The sequence below is a fragment of the Achroia grisella genome, unplaced genomic scaffold (genome assembly GCF_030625045.1).
Source record: "Achroia grisella isolate CSIRO2021 unplaced genomic scaffold, CSIRO_AGI_Agris_v1 utg478, whole genome shotgun sequence".
NCBI classification, from domain to species: domain Eukaryota; kingdom Metazoa; phylum Arthropoda; class Insecta; order Lepidoptera; family Pyralidae; genus Achroia; species Achroia grisella.
Genome location: NW_026712882.1, coordinates 3,774,818 through 3,791,148, shown reverse-complemented (window position 1 = coordinate 3,791,148; position 16,331 = coordinate 3,774,818). Strand labels below are relative to the sequence as shown.

The 16,331-nt window shown below is 36.1% G+C and overlaps 2 protein-coding genes and 1 non-coding gene across 3 annotated transcripts in view; all 3 read right to left on the bottom strand.

Moving 5' to 3' along the window:
- Nucleotides 1-16,331, bottom strand: part of LOC131845620 (uncharacterized) — a 48,401-nt gene that overhangs the window by 9,334 nt on the left and 22,736 nt on the right. Inside the window, exons 2-7 of the mRNA XM_059194699.1 lie at nucleotides 6,866-7,022; nucleotides 6,054-6,216; nucleotides 2,634-2,767; nucleotides 1,669-1,828; nucleotides 556-679; nucleotides 113-190 (exon numbers count right to left, since the gene is read on the bottom strand). Coding sequence (XP_059050682.1) covers nucleotides 113-190; nucleotides 556-679; nucleotides 1,669-1,828; nucleotides 2,634-2,767; nucleotides 6,054-6,216; nucleotides 6,866-7,022 — 816 coding nt within the window. The remainder of the gene's footprint in view (nucleotides 1-112; nucleotides 191-555; nucleotides 680-1,668; nucleotides 1,829-2,633; nucleotides 2,768-6,053; nucleotides 6,217-6,865; nucleotides 7,023-16,331) is intronic.
- LOC131845622 (probable small nuclear ribonucleoprotein E) lies at nucleotides 4,407-4,925 on the bottom strand. Its single transcript, XM_059194700.1, has one exon. It carries the CDS (start codon nucleotides 4,805-4,807, stop codon nucleotides 4,520-4,522), a length of 288 nt encoding a protein of 95 aa, XP_059050683.1. The 5' UTR covers nucleotides 4,808-4,925; the 3' UTR covers nucleotides 4,407-4,519.
- On the bottom strand, nucleotides 5,928-5,999 carry Trnag-ucc (transfer RNA glycine (anticodon UCC)). The gene has a single exon. It is a non-coding gene; the product is annotated as a tRNA-Gly (tRNA).

The window sequence follows — 16,331 nt, the reverse complement described above, 5'->3', positions numbered from 1 at the left end:
TGTAAAACAATTTTTCGCCGCACTAGTTTTTTTTCTTTTTTTTTTTTTATAGAAATTTGTTTCCCTTATAGGAAAGGCAAAGAGTCTAAGCCCATACAGCTGTTCGCCTTACCAGTTATTGATGACAGCTTGAAATGCGCTTTTGTCCTGCTGCAAAATGATGCTTCCCGCAAACATGTTCACAGCCAAGCTGAAATGAATAATTTGTTTCATTATTTTTGAATAATAATAATCTCTGAGGAATTCACACAGCCCTAGGTTATGGGTAGTAGATAACAGATACAAATACATAATTATTTTGTTCGTAAATACATACATATTATACATAAAAACACCCAGACCGATACAAACAATCATATCTATGAATACAAATATTTGTGCCGAGCCAGGAATCAAACCGGCGGCCATTGGAAATAAGGCGGTGTGCTAAACCGCTAGACAAGAAAAATTGTTAATAAAATAAATATTGGAATTAGTGGTGGTGTTGGTGAGTGTGGTGGTGGTGGTGAGTGTGGTGGTGGTGGTGAGGGTGGTGGTGGTGGTGGTGGGTGTTACCGCGGGCGGTCTGCGGCGGCGGGCGGGCGCGGGGCGAGCAGCGCGGCGCGCCGGTAGCGCTCCAGCGACAGCTCCATGGGCACCGCGCCCGTCGGCTCCACCTCCTCCGCGAACACTGCGCTATCTGAAACACATACACACAAACACACACACATCCATTTTGTCCCGTACGCTTTATATTTTAATTTTCATGTATTTCTATTCCATAGTCTTATTAAATAGAAATGCGTGAGCGTAACATCGCATGCAACATGCAATTGTAGTTCATATAGTTTTTCATGCGGGATTTTCATTGTATGTCAGACATATACACCTATATAGTCTACTAAATAAACTAGCTTAAAAAAAGAGATTAAGTTGAATTTCTTGCCATTTCTTAACACCAACTTACAGCAACACAAAAAACTTGACGTTCATAAGCGGCCAAAATCCTACATGAATAAATTATTTTTGGTCATTTGACGACTGTCACTTACCTTTAGGTGTGGCGTCATTGTAATCATGCCAAAGCATCGAGAAACTTCTGGCCACTTGGAGAGATATGGAAGTGCCGTGGTACGTACCAATGAGGAGCAGGCGCACGTGGTGCATGAGGGGGCGTGCACACGCGCGCGCTCCTCCTCGGTCCAGTGCTGCTTGGTGACGACGAGCGTTTTTTTTTTCGGACTACTCTAATGCTGTTGGCCGCAGCTGGCCTTTACAGCTTCACCGGACGATAGGGGGCGAGTGCAGATGGCACTCCAAACCCGCGGAAGGTCTTATGGAGCGGCTGAAGGCCAACTCCTGTCTGACGGATACGACTTTAGTCTGAGGGCACCACTAGGGGTTCGAAACTCGGCTCAGGCCGTCGTAATTTCGATCTCCGTTTGAATTGGATGGGGGATCGATCGGAGGGGCGCCCGGAGGCGCCGGTGTGGAGCGCCCGGTTGAATGCGCGATATTGTGTGTTTGAGGTCATCGTCTTCGCCGGCGAGGACGGTGTCGTGTGTGTGGGTAAAAGTGTGGTCGGGGTGGAATGGGTGGGCCCGTGGGAGGTTACCTGCCGTTATGGGGTCGTCGGGGTCAATGAGAACGTGCTTCGGGCGACGTTGGACGACGTGCCGTGGTACGTACCGATGAGGAGCAGGCGCACGTGGTGCATGAGGGGCGCGAGGTGCAGCAGCACGCGCGCGCGCTCCTCCTCGGCCCAGTGCGCGGTGGGCTGCGTCACGCCCGCGCGCTGCTTCGCCCACGCCAGCACGCACCGCCACACCTCCTCCTCCTCCAGGCACAGCTGACAGCAACGCAACACACACACACCATACGTAAGAAGAAATTACGGGATCTTACCATGTTTTATATATTACTAGCTTTTGCCCGCGGCTTCGCTCGCGTTAATATATCCCCTTAGGGGTGGAATTTATCAAAATTCTTTCTTAGGGGGATACCTACGTCATAATAGCTTTATGCATGCCAAGCCTCAGCCCGATCGGTTTTAAATTGACAAAGTTTCATACAAACTTTCATCCCCTATTTTATCCCCTTGGGGGTAGAATTAATCAAAATCCTTTGTTAGCGGATGCTTTCGTCATAACATCTACCTGCATGCCAAATTTCAGCCCGATCCGTCCAGTGGTTTGGGCGGTGCGTTGATAGATCACTATGTCAGTCACCTTTGAGTTATATATGTATATTTAGATTTACTAACTGTACAACTTGTTCGCGCAGTGCACGCAACGGAAATATGAATAATTTTACCCGTTTTTATCAGAGTATTTCACTGATGCTTCGGTTCTATTGGTCGTAGCGTAATGTTAAATAACTTGGATATAATAAACATAACATAAATCAACAAGATACATTCCTACAAGTTACAAATACGACGCATGACACAGCCAGTTACTGCATTAAATGATATATTAGTGAAATTACTGAAAGTTTACAAGACAACCAATTTACTATCCACACATTAAAATCTATAAAACAAGTAATTTTCCTAATAAACATATAATATGTGACCAACCTTCAACAAACTATTAATTTAATAAATAAGTATACTCAACAAAATTCTCAGAAAACCTGTAAAAATAGGTACTAACAAAGTCTGATGATATAAGCTTGATGAGAGCTTCCTTGGGCAGGTTGAGGAAGGCATTAGTTTTGACACAGTCTGCAGCATTCTCTCCAATGAATGCAATACACCTCTCCATAAATGATGATGCGCTTTTGCCACCTGGAACATTGTAAGTGGTTCTATAAATGGTGATATTGTAATTATTGAGAATAACTACAAGTAATCTATACTAGTAATATAAAGAGGTAGTTTGTGAAATTATATGGGTATTCTCTGGACCTACTATACAGATTTTGATTTTTTTTAGTGTTGGATAGCTCATGTATTGAGGAAGGCTATAGGTTACATAAAATCAGGTCATTGGGCTCCCTAAAATATAGTCGAGCGCAGTGATGGCTGGCTCATTCGTCATACTCGTGAACGAGTGCTGCTTGTACGAACTGGTCTGCTCGTATCACTAGGACTGATTTAATCTTATTATAAATATATTCTTGTATATTTATATTTAACCCAAAAAATTTGTGCTGGTTGGTAGTTTGTATTCACATGTTTCGACTTGTAAATGTAAACTTACAAGGATTATTTAAAAGAGCAACACACAAGTCTCTTGCTTGTTCTTCTTGTGATCAGACAGTTTTCCGAACGAGCGGTAGATATAAAAAATTGTTATGACTATTCAAAAGTGCTTAAATTAAGTTTATTTGAATAAATGATTTTCTATTCTATTCTATTCACACTATGATTTGTAGGAGCAGAGCTGCTATGAAAAATGTAGCAAAAATTGAAGAAATGTTATGTAGAGGAATTTACAGGAATCAGATTGTTCAATTATATAATACACTAACACTAGACTACACTACTCATTTGACTATGATAATCATTTAGTCTAAAGTAATTTTATTTCGAGTATATTCACAAATAAATTGCTTAAAAATATTCACAAATTACTGCGTCACGTTTAACTGTCAATTCGCTGGATTAACTCCACATGTTATTCTCTACTCTATTTTTCATATTAGTCATTTATGCAATAGACTTCCAACATTCATAACTTCAGAGTTTAGAGTACTACAAATGATGTTATTATATATGTATACAGAAATCTAAAATATACAACAAAATCTCTGACAAGATAGATTCATTAATTTCTTATTCATTCATCTTTATAAATCTTATAAAGAACAGCTTATTTAGTGTTAAATAATATTAATAATAGTTAAATAAATACTTAGAAATATACTCACATAAAAAATTGAAGATCATTTTATTTTCACAACATATTGAGATATTTTTATTAGAATAAATTATTAGTAGACATTATATTTTATATCAACTGCAAATGTATGTTTACTCTATGAAAAATATTATTACAATTTTATTTAATAGGTAGTATTATTCTTGTAGCAGAGACCAAGGCCTATAGCTTACAAACTCATACTTGGCAAGTATCAAACATGATCTATTCTATTATTATTTACAACATGTACAACAGTACTGCAATTACCCTATAGTATATAATGATAAACATCTGTTGCCCATTTGCACAGTTGATAACTGACTTAGATATGAATACTATAACTATGTATTATATGATTTTAGGGCTATATTTATATTTAATTTATTAGACTAAATCACTACTATGGAAATAAGCTATGTGCAGGTAGACCTCGTGAAGTTTCATTTAAAACCTTAGTTCTTGATAACTACATTTTTATAAAGAGTATATTATTCTTCAGTTTCATATTATTAATATGTAAGTATCGTGTTGTTTTAGAAAAGGATATGGAATAAAAGCCAATTGTTTAAACCTTAAAATTTAATGAAAATCACCAGATTAGTAAACGGTGTTTGTATTCGCACTTAATCCTTATTTTACATTCTTCACACTATTGTTTATCATAACCTAACAATTCACACTGTAGCGTTCGGATTCACATTTTGAATGAGCGTTATGTTGTCTCCCTTCATCATTATTCTTCCTATCTGCTTCCTGTTCTTTGACTTCATATGAACTTCCTCTGCATCATCCAAAACAATGTTCATGTATTCGTCGAAGCCCACGATGTGACCCTCGATTCTCAAATTAACATTCTCGTACAACCAAATTTGCACTCTACTTCTGTTTTGTAAATATCTGAAGATAAGGTTTATGGGTTGTACCATCACCTTCTGTACTTTCGGTGGGCCCTTATAAGCCATTTTTATATATTTTTCTTAAACACAATAAAGGAAAAATTGCAAAATAAAAGCGGCAAAGCCGGTTTCTCTTCGATATGTCAGAAAAACGAGAACAACGCTACTTTCATAGACAAACCAACATGGCCGCCAGAGGCGAGAGCGCGAAGTGTTGCCAGATCTTTTTTTCAAATTATTCCATCTCTATAAATCATGACTGCGAAATAATAAATATTGATGTAAACTTGTAATGCATATATTAATTTTTACTATTTTGCATTTACATTATATTTTTTGAGCTCATCGGTTTGCAGGTTGGGTTTCAATTGGGTTTCAACACGTGTTACATCTTACACTTTATTATTTCATCAATCTATATTCACATGAATATGATTTCGCTGATATTCTTTATATATATTAATATACGACACGTATTTTATATATATTAATATATATATATGAAATACGTGTCGTGCCTACATAATAGTTATTTAATTATTTTTTCGGATGAGCATTATTTTTTTTTTATTTTACGCCCTTATCATTCATAGGCTGTAGGTTCATGCCATTTTTTTTATTTATTTATTTTTTTCTCACTATCATCCGCGAAAATATGTGTTATGGCTTCCCGAATATTATCAAATATTTGATCTTCCGAGTTTTATTATCAGCACGAATTCAAACTTAGCATAATAAATAAGTAACTAAATAGCACAATCTTCTTTCAACTAAAAATTTCACTGCGATATTATTTTTTCTTAATATTGACCATAGACGTTTAGTACATTTGTGGTAGATAACAGAACACAAATATTTTTTTGTCACTAGTTTTAGTAAAAAAAAAAAAACGAGTTTAATATACATTTACAATAACGTTTAATATAAGTATTAAATATTTTTAAGTTATGTAATAATATGTAATGTAAATTGTAATAACTGTGATGTAATTTTAATTTTAAATATTTAAAAGATAATTTTTTTAAAAGATGAATGTAATTTTAAAAATGCGTGCTAAAATATTTATTTTAGCACATATTTTTGATGTCAATATAATCATTTTATTTAAATATGAGAGTAATATCAATCGAGAAACAACATACGTTTGAATTAACATTAAAAATATTGTATACTAGAACAAAAAGTGTGCGATGGCCGGGAATCGAACCCGGATCAACTGCTTGGAAGGCAACTATGCTGACCATTACACCACCATCGCATCTGGTATAAGTAATCGAAATTAATGAATACTTTCAAATTCAATAAGTTTTACCTGGCCGATCTTGAATTTCCATAGCAGCAGCTAATAAAGTACAGGCACTTTCTACACTAAGCGTTGATGTAACATGATCTTCGCAAGCTGCACGCAAATCTTCAACTCCTAGATCAGCCGCCAGAGTCATCATCTCAAATACTCCAGAATCTTGAAGGAGTAACTGTTAACAATTCGTTTTTATATCTGAATTACTAGAAAAATAAATGCTTTGAAAATATTGCTTGTGTTTGTATGTTTGCATGTTTCATATATCACATATATTATACGAAATAACTTTGCCAATTGAATCATTATTGGCAATTATTTTTAGTGTCAAGAGATTGATGCCGTAATATGTTTAAAGGTATATAATGTTAATATTTCTTAAACATTAAAATTATTTGTTTGAAAATATTAATTCGCAGTTTTCTTAATTTGCGCCATCTAGTGAGCGCCTTAGTTAATAAATTTAAAAAGCACAATTATCTTAAAGGACCTCCGTCTTCATGAATGTGAGTTTTAGTTAATAATAGAACAGTTAATAAAGTCACATTACATAAATTAATAAAAAATATACTTTTCATTTTAGTACGAATTTATAAACTATAGAATACTGCAAGGTAAATTTCATTTAGCAAGAAAAGTATATGGTTTAATACTTCTACTACTCGCTGCTAGATGGCGCTGACGTAATTTAATTTTACATAGAATATAAAACTATATTACATATAATTAAAAGCAGTTTCCTAACAGTATTATCGTTTAAAAATCTATTTAAAATATAATATAATAAGTAATTATTGTAATTGACGAGAATTAAGGTTACAAACCTTTCCAGTATAAACATATTGTATAAACAATCGAAATGTCTCCGGTTGGACGTGTGGCATACGTATCGGTGTAGGCTGCGCGCCGACAGATGGCGTTACCGTACACCCGGGGATGCGGCACACCTCGCCTCGCTTAGTATTTTGGAAACTCTTGCATCTGTGTACGAAAGAAAAACTAACGTTTAAAAAAAGTCAATAGGTCTTTTATGGGAATAGGTATAAAAACATACAATAAAATACCAAAGCATATACTTGAATTACGCTTACATAAATTTAAAACATCTGTTAAATTATATTCACTAAGCACAGCCAGTTATTACTCACTAAACGATTACTTGAATGACGAGCGTGCATGGAAAATGTCCTACATGATAAATGATGATTAAATTTGGAATATTTTTTAGCATATTATAATAATCTAATTATATAGTAAAAATATTACTAGTACACATTTTTTTATTACGACGCGGTCCGTTTTAAATCGGTTATTTGTTGTTAACTTATTAGTAACTTAAATTATTATTCTACTAGCTGTGCTCGCGGTTTTACTCGCGTGAAATTTATAACTTAATGTTATTCTGATGTATATGCTATATTGCTTTAAAATTTCATCAAAATTCGTGCTTAAATTATGTTTATTTAAATAAATTAATTTCTATTCTATAATATGACATGAATTGCGAGTATGTATATTAGTATATAATAATATTTATAATATAGGCCATGAATCCTGAATTAAATAAATTATTAAAAAATATATCCTATTAATAGTATAAACGCGAAAGTTTTGTTCTTTCAGGCAAAAACTACTGATCGGATTTTACAGTAATTCCTTCCGATCGATCCCCCATCCAATTCAAACGGGGATCGAAATTACGACGGCCTGAGCCGAGGTTTGAACCCCTAGCGGTGCCCTCAGACGGAAGTAGTATCCGTCAGGCGGGAGTTGGCCTACAGCCGCTCCATAAGTATCCATAAGGTTTGGAGTGCATTTGCACTCGCCTATCGTCCGGTGAAGCTGTAAAGCGTTAGTGTAGTCCGATAAAAAACTTTACTTTAGTTTATATATATGTACATCGGAATAACATCGCCGCCCCCGACGACTGTGGTAATCGCTACTAAAGTAAGATTATTAATTCCAGTCAGTAAAATGACATTTCCAGTGTTGCAAGGTTTTAGTCCCAAATAAATAGTGATGTGGTAGAATCGAGTTTTTATAATTAAAAGTTAGTCGAGATTACACTTTTTTTAATCAATATCAATTTGCCTTTATATAAATAAAAATTCTAGTATTAATTTCTCTGAATCTCTTTTTACATTTTTTCCCAGCTTTTGTAATAATGTTATAGTGAGAAATTTTAATATGCTGGTAAGGTCATCATCATTATCATCATCGCAGCCCGGAAGACGTCCACTGCTGGACATAGGCCTCCCCCAAAAATCTCCACGACGATCGGTCCTGCGCTGCTCGCATCCAATGCCTTCCTGGTAAGGACCATATTCATGTTTAATACGATATGTATTATATATTAAAAATTAAAAAAAAAAGGTTTTGATACCTAATAAAATAAAGTATGACTAAATGTCTAAGTCTATTGATGGCCGAACATCACTATTGTCACCTATGGTCACCCTTTTTTGTATCAGTGACAGTTGCACTTGTCAATTTACTGACTGGAATTAATAATCGTACTTTACGATAGAATCGGGTTTATTAAAGATTCGTTACCTACACACCCTATTACATCATTCGAGATATTTTTTAAGATCGGACGATGAATACTTTTGGATTTATCCATTCAATAATGATCTTTATGTTTTTGTTCAACGACAACGTGAGTGAAAAATTTTTACGATCAATAACTCAAAAACCTGTTAAAAAATCTCAAAAGTCAACATTTTAGAGTAAGTGGCTATTTTTTTTTAGCGGATTATAATGGAATGGTGTACCGCCTGCGCTAACGGTTTACGCTGGCCCACCAGTGGAGAATGATAAGATGTACATGAAGTCAGATCAGTTAGCCCAACGTGACAAATTCACCGGGAATTTATCACGATGGTTTCCAGGGGGAACCGCGTGGAGGTCGACCTGACATGGTACATTGCTAGCAATGGGGTCATTAGTCCACATTACTAACAATCCTCTCCCTCCAGTAAGTGGCTATTACCATCATAACAACTAAAAATGATCATCAAATAAAAATATAATTTACTTTTGCCGTAACATTAAAGTCAGTTAAATCATCGAATACGATTGCAATGTCATTTTACGACCATGGAACAATATCACAATAAACGATTAGTATAGCAACATCCATTTGTGAATACAGTCGAACACTATCGTAAAGTTAGTTTGCGTTAATTTTTTCCATATCTTATTTCAGAAATGGACATTTTCACAATTTTCTTACTGATAATGAAAAATTATAATAAAAATTTTACAAAAATCTCGCCAAATCAAAAAAATATTCCCAATTTTTAGAATAGAATAGAAATAGAAAATCATTTATTCAAATAAACTTACATTGAAGCACTTTTGAATAGTCATTACATTTTTTTAATCTACCGCTCATTCGGAAAGCTGTCTCATCACAAGAAGAACGAGCAAGAAACTTGCGTGTTGCTCTTTTAAATAATTTTATTCTTACTTTACATTTTTAAATTAAACTGTGTGAATACATACTACCAATTAGACAGACAGATCAGAGATAGACAGAGAGATATAGGTAGAGATATATAGATAGATCCTATGTATATGCAGATAAGACGTATTGTGTTGGTATCTATTAACATGCCAGACTTGCCTGATTTGCTCAGTCACCTAATTTGAATGTCCCAGTCTAGCCGACTCCGACGCCGTTTAATTGAACGGCTGCAGTGACGGCAGGTAGCACAATTGATTGCCTAAATATATTGCAAATTAAATCCAATTCGGTGCATGTACAAATCCAATCAATGGTGTACAAGATTTAGGTGGAGACAATTGCGACATGCTATACGTACATGAGTTGAATCCTACTAGATATATATATAGATGTGTCAACTTGAGTTGCGGTGAATTCGAGTACTTGTTAAGTTGGACTAAAAAGGACTTGTATCCAGAGCCGTAAAACATATTAATAAAAAAATAAAACTTATAGCGTAACTCGGATGACACACAAAGTTTTTCCTTAGAGCTTTCAAAACGCTTATTATTGCTCGAGCAAGATTATCGGTTTTTAATTAATAACTTGAGTGTTGCTCACCCTACCGTGACCGCTTTTGTGGGGGAAAATTTCAAATAAGTAAGACTAAATAAATTTCAAACCAGACTAAATCTAAATATATATAACTCAAAGGTGACTGACGTAGTGATCTATCAACGCACAGCCCAAACCACTGGACGGAGCGGGCTGAAATTTGGCATGCAGGTAGATGTTATGACGTAGGCATCCGCTAAGAAAGGATTTTGATTAATTCTACCCCCAAGGGGAAAGAGAAGATAAAAACGAGAGCGAAGCCGCGGGCAAAAGTAGTATTGCATATAGACAAGACATATAATAGAAATATAAATAATCTTTATTGAAATAAACGTAATATAAGCACAGGGGCGGATCTACCTAAGGGCTTTTTGGGCTATAGGATAGGGCCCCTAGAATACAAGTCCACTGAAACGATATTTAGAATATAAAAAAATATCTAGAATGTTAAAAAACCTATCGCAAGGGTGGCAGCCCTGAGTATTGTACAATGTAATTGTTTGGCTGAAAGGAAATTTCCAAGGCCGTAAAATATTTAATAAAAAAAAACCCATGCAAGTCGCGTCTATAGAAAGACACGAAAAATTTCTGGTCGCTTATTTTTGGTCGGAGTATCTTTTTAGTTGAATAATATAATTAGGTTCGCTCCTAAGTAGATTTAGCCCAGGGCCCCACAAATTCCCGATCCGCCCCTGTATAAGCACTATTGAATAGTCATATTTTTTTATTCTATCACTCATTCGGAATGCTCATCACAAGAAGACTGAACAAGAATCTAAATAAATATTGTTTTAAATAAATAAATACATAGTAACAAGTATGAGGCATGCGATAATCAACATAGAAACCGCTGCGCACTCATTCTTTGTGTAATCTGGTTATATTACTATATTATATGGAAGTAGTATATTATTAATAACTAGCTACTCTCCCCGGCTTTGCCCGGGTGTATATATATTATACATATAAACCTTCATCTTGAATCGCTCTATGTATTAAAAAGACCACTTCAAAATCCGTTGCGTAGTTTTAAAGATTTAAGCACACATAGGGACGGACAGACAGCGACAGCGACTTTGTTTTACACTATGTAATGATGATGATATCATAAAAACGTTTACATTTCTGTGAAGTGCAAGTACTAATAATAAGACTAGTCGATTTACACACACAATTTACACAGTGCCATCTAGTCCTAAGTTTAGCAGAGCTTGTCTTATGAACTAGACAATTGATACAAATATTTATATACATTTTTTTATGAATACATACATAATAAAATATAATAAATACAAGACACCCGAACCAATACAAACAATCGTACTCATGAATACAAATTTTTGTACCGTGCGAGGAATTAAATCCGCGACCATCGGAAGTAAGGCTAAGCTGTGCTAAATAGCTAGACCAGTAAGTAATTAATCTCATCATATTTATAATATTTAATTAGAATAGAATATACTACATTTATTCAGAAAATATTACATTAAAAAAATGGTATCTTTTTAACAAACAATCTCTGAACTTTGTTAGTTTTCGTGCTTTTAAAAGTACCAAAGTAAAAACACTACCTGTTAAGAGAAACTGTGTTACGGCGGCAATTCAAATGACTCTCGCTCAGCAACTAAGTATTAATATACACAGTATAAATAGCTCAGTATAACTAGCAACCTATTAAATTGATATAAATTTTATTTATTTATTAAATTTAAACAAACAAGTAAATCTCACAGTAACTTAAGATTGGTGACGATTATGGTAGGTATTCGTAAGTATCATTTAGAAAATTGCATCGTCACCTAATAATCTGACCTAAATAAAACACAAATCCAGCAAAAAATCGCTTTGCAGCCCTTGATTAATTATAGTTGTATGGGAGTCAGCGTCAGCCGCGGTGTGCCCACTATTAATCGTGATAATGCAAATTGCGTGTCACTCGGTGTCAGCAGTGTCGCGCGGCGTTCCAGAAGTGTCGCGCGTTGCGGCCCAAGTGTCATCAATCATGACAGCCCGCTCGACAGTACCCTGCCTCCGATACAAATTATGTTTAGAGTTTCTCGACACTGCATGAGTGATTACGCTTCTTAAAAAATTGAAAAGTTGCCAGGGGACTGTTTGTTGGTTAAGCGTTCAGAAGTTGATGGTGTAGCAATTTCTTTAAATTAACTAAATAAAATATTAGTATATTTGGGGTTCACTCTAATATTTATTTAATAGGAGAGGGAAAGAGGTCTTTGAATAAATATTTGGTATTTTTATTGTTTATAGAATGTAAAAACAAGTTTATTGGTCGTTCTTCTTGTGATGAGTCTGCGTCCCGAATGAGTAGTACATTCTTCAAAAGTATATTAAGTTAGTTTAAATAATAATAATCTCAGAACAATTCACACAGCGCCATCTAGTCCCAAGTTAAGCTACCTAAAGCTTGTGTTACGGGTACTAGATAACTGATACAAGTACATAGATTTTTTTTACGTAAATACATACATATTATATATAGAAAACACCCAGACCGATACAAACAATCATACTCATGAATACAAATGTTTGTGCCGTGCGAGGAATCGAACCCGCGACCATCGGCCGTAAAGCGGTGTGCTAGACCGCTAGACCACCGAGGTCGTCAGTTAAATAAAGATTATTTCTATTTCTAAATAAACAACTGCAGAATACAATTACAGCAGTATTTTTTTTAAAGTGTTATAATGGAATGGTGCACCCGCCTGCGCTAACGGTTTACGCTGGCGGGGCACCAGTGGAGGATGATAAGATGAGAATGAGGTCAGGTCAGTTAGCCCATCGTTAGATGAAATCACTTGGTTTCTAGGGTCCACGTAGAGGTCGACTTGATACATTGCTAGCAATCCTTGTCCCCATTACTAGGGAGAGTGGGATTGTCAGTAAGGTCGACTAATAACCCTATTTCTAGCAATGTACCATATCAGGTTAGCATCCATGTAGTTCCCCTGGAAACCATCGTGATAAATTCTTAGTGAATATATCATGATGGGCTGACTGACCTGATCTCATGTTCATCTTATCATCCTCCACTGGTGCCTTGCCAGCGTTGTCTTGCATTCCATTATCTATACATACATAAAATTGGAGTGTCTGTTTGTAATATTGAAATAACCGGTTTTTACTACAAGCATATGAATATAAATATGGTACATACATCAAAATAATATTTTTTACAATTTTTGTCTGCCTGTCTGTCTGTTTGGTCCGGCTAATATCTGAAAGGCTAGACCGATTTTGACGTGACTACTTTTATTTCAGACAATGAAAGTTAAATTCCACGCGGACGGAGTCGCGGGGAACGGCTAGTCATCAATAAAAAAAAACCATTACTAACAACCCCCTTACCTCCCCCCCCCCCCTCCATAACGCAGTACAGTAATATTTATCAGAAATGTACAGATATTTTTCTGAATATTTTCCTGAATACAAGAAATTAGTGCGATTGGCAAGGGGCGGAGCTCGGTCTACCCGTCAATTACCCGCCGACATCTGTACCGGACAGACGGACAAGTTAATCAGTGTATGTATTGTATTCACCAGACATCGACACCCTGACGGAGAACGAGAAATGTGCGCGCCTCTAGTATTAACTGATAACAAAGAGGAAATTAATTTTCTATTTGTAATTGATGAGATTTATAATAAAAACTAACTTTTGCCCGAGACTTCGTTCTCGTTAATTTATCCCCTTAGGGGTGGAATTTATCAAAATTCTTTCTTAGGGGATGCCTACGTCATAGTAGCTTTATGCATGCAAAGTCGCAGCCCGATCGGTTTAAAATTGACAGTTTCATACAAACTTTCATCCCTATATTATGACATTGGGGATAGAATTAATCAAAATCCTTTCTTAGTGGATGCCTACGTCATAGTAGCTTTATGCAAGCAAAGTCTCAGCCCGATCGGTTTAAAATTGACAAAGTTTCATACAAACTTTCATCCCCTATTTAATGCCCTTGGGGGTAGAATTAATCAAAATCCTTTCTTAAAGGATGCCTACGTCATAACATCTGCCTGCATGCCAAATTTCAGCCCGATCCGTCCAGTGGTTTAGGCTGTGCGTTGATCACTACGTCAGTCACCTTTGAGTTATATATATTTAGATATATCAGATGGGTCGAAAGCTGGTTTGCCACAATCATGGTATAAAAATTATTCGTAATAGAGGCGTGTGATATTACAATGTATCCTGTTATAACAATACAAGCATTGTCAAGAGCTATTTAAGAAAACATAGACTCAAAAGAGTCTTTTAACCTTAATTCGTACAGCCCTAGTCGCCGGTGGTCCAGCAACGCAGTTTTTTTTTTTGAGGATGATATTTTATTTATTTATTCATTTATTTTAGATAACTAGGCCCATATTATAAATACCTTATGGACTAACATACATATAATATAATATTTAAAAACGAATACAATGATATTGTCTGTGTGATCACGGCACTGAAGACGGCAATCTGCCACGGTAGCGCCGATATACCACACCTTTCGGCTAGTAGTCCTCTTTCATGAAGGTGGGCAGCAAGTCGGTGGGGACCAGGGCCACAAACGCTTTGAAACTCGCGTTGTGACTCGACTTCAGCTGCGTCACCCTCAATGGAATGGTGCACCTGCCTGCGCTAACGGTATACGCTGGCGGGGACCAGTGGAAGATGATAAGATGAGCATGAGGTCAGCTCAGTTAGCCCAACGTGACAAATTCACAGGGAATTTATCACGATGTTTTCCAGGGGGGACCGCGTGGAGGTCGACCTGACATGGTACACACACATTACTAACACCCCCCGCCCCCCTGCAACGCAGTTAGCGAGGAGTGTAATTCACACGTGAACTTCGCCTAATTCGACTCATTCAAAGCATTCACAGCCACTACTATTAAGTCCAGCACAAATTGCAGGACGCCGCTAATAACGAATCCACTATTCATGTTCTTTTAGGAAATTGCCATTTGCAATGATTCTGATTGCTGTAATTCAATCTTGAAAATTGTGGTGTCTGATAAGTTATGGAGCGAGGATGTAATAATAATAATAATCTCAGGACTATTCACACAGCGCCATCTAGTCCCAAGTTAAGCTAGCTAAAGCTTGTGTTACGGGTACTTAACTGATACAAGTACATAGACAATTTTGTAAATACATACTTATTATACATAGAAAACACCCTGACCGATACAAACAATCATACTCCATGCCGTAGGTGCCGTGCGAGGAATCGAACCCGCGACCATCGGACGTAAAGTGGTGTGCTAGACCGCTAGACCACCGAGGTCGTCAATAAACGTATGTAATTAATCTACGACCTCGATGGTCTAGCGGTCTGGGTGTTTTCTATGTATAATATGTATTTACGAAAAAAAAATTTATCAATGTACTTGTATCAGTTATCTAGTACCCATAACACAAGCTTTAGCTAGCTTAACTTGGGACTAGATGGCGCTGTGTGAATTGTCCTGAGATTATTATTATTATTCTCTCTATCGTCTCCCTCTCTCAGCCTTTGCTGGTTTTTATTATTATTATTCTAATAATACTATTATATGTAATAAATTTCAAATTCAAATTCAAATTCAAATTCAAAAATCATTTATTCATGTAGGACATTTTAGCCGCTTATGAACGTCAAATTTTTACATTATAATTTTATTTTTTTCCCTACCGTCCAGTTCGGTATATAGATCCAATTGAGAAGAACTGGCAAGAAACTCAATTGAATTACTTTTTTTTTTTAAAGCCAGTTTATTTACAATGTATATTTATATAGGTGTCTATGTCTAACATTAAATGAAAATTCAGTGCATGAACAACTATTGCCATGCACACTCGTCATTCAAGTAATCGTTTAGTGAGTAATAGGCTTTGCTCAGTAAATATGATTTAACAGATGTTTTGAATTTATTTAAGGGTAATTCCAACATATCCTTTGGTATCTTATTGTAAATAAGTTTCAAGTGGGACATTAAGATTATTTAAGGTAACTACTAAAGATAATGTGCTAGGTTTTTTTTTCGGACTACTCTAATGCTGTTGGCCGCAGCTGGCCTTTACAGCTTCACCGGAAGATAGGGGGCGAGTGCAGATGGCACTCCAAACCAAAGGAAGGACTTATGGAGCGGCTGAAGGCCAACTCCCGCCTGACGGATACGATTTTAGTCTGAGGGCAACACTAGGGGTTCGAACCTCGGTTAAGGCTGTCGTAATTTCG

Coding starts and splice junctions, on each gene's coding strand:
- LOC131845622 (XM_059194700.1), bottom strand. CDS start 4,807: ATGGCTTATAAGGGCCCACCGAAAGTACAGAAGGTGATGGTACAACCC.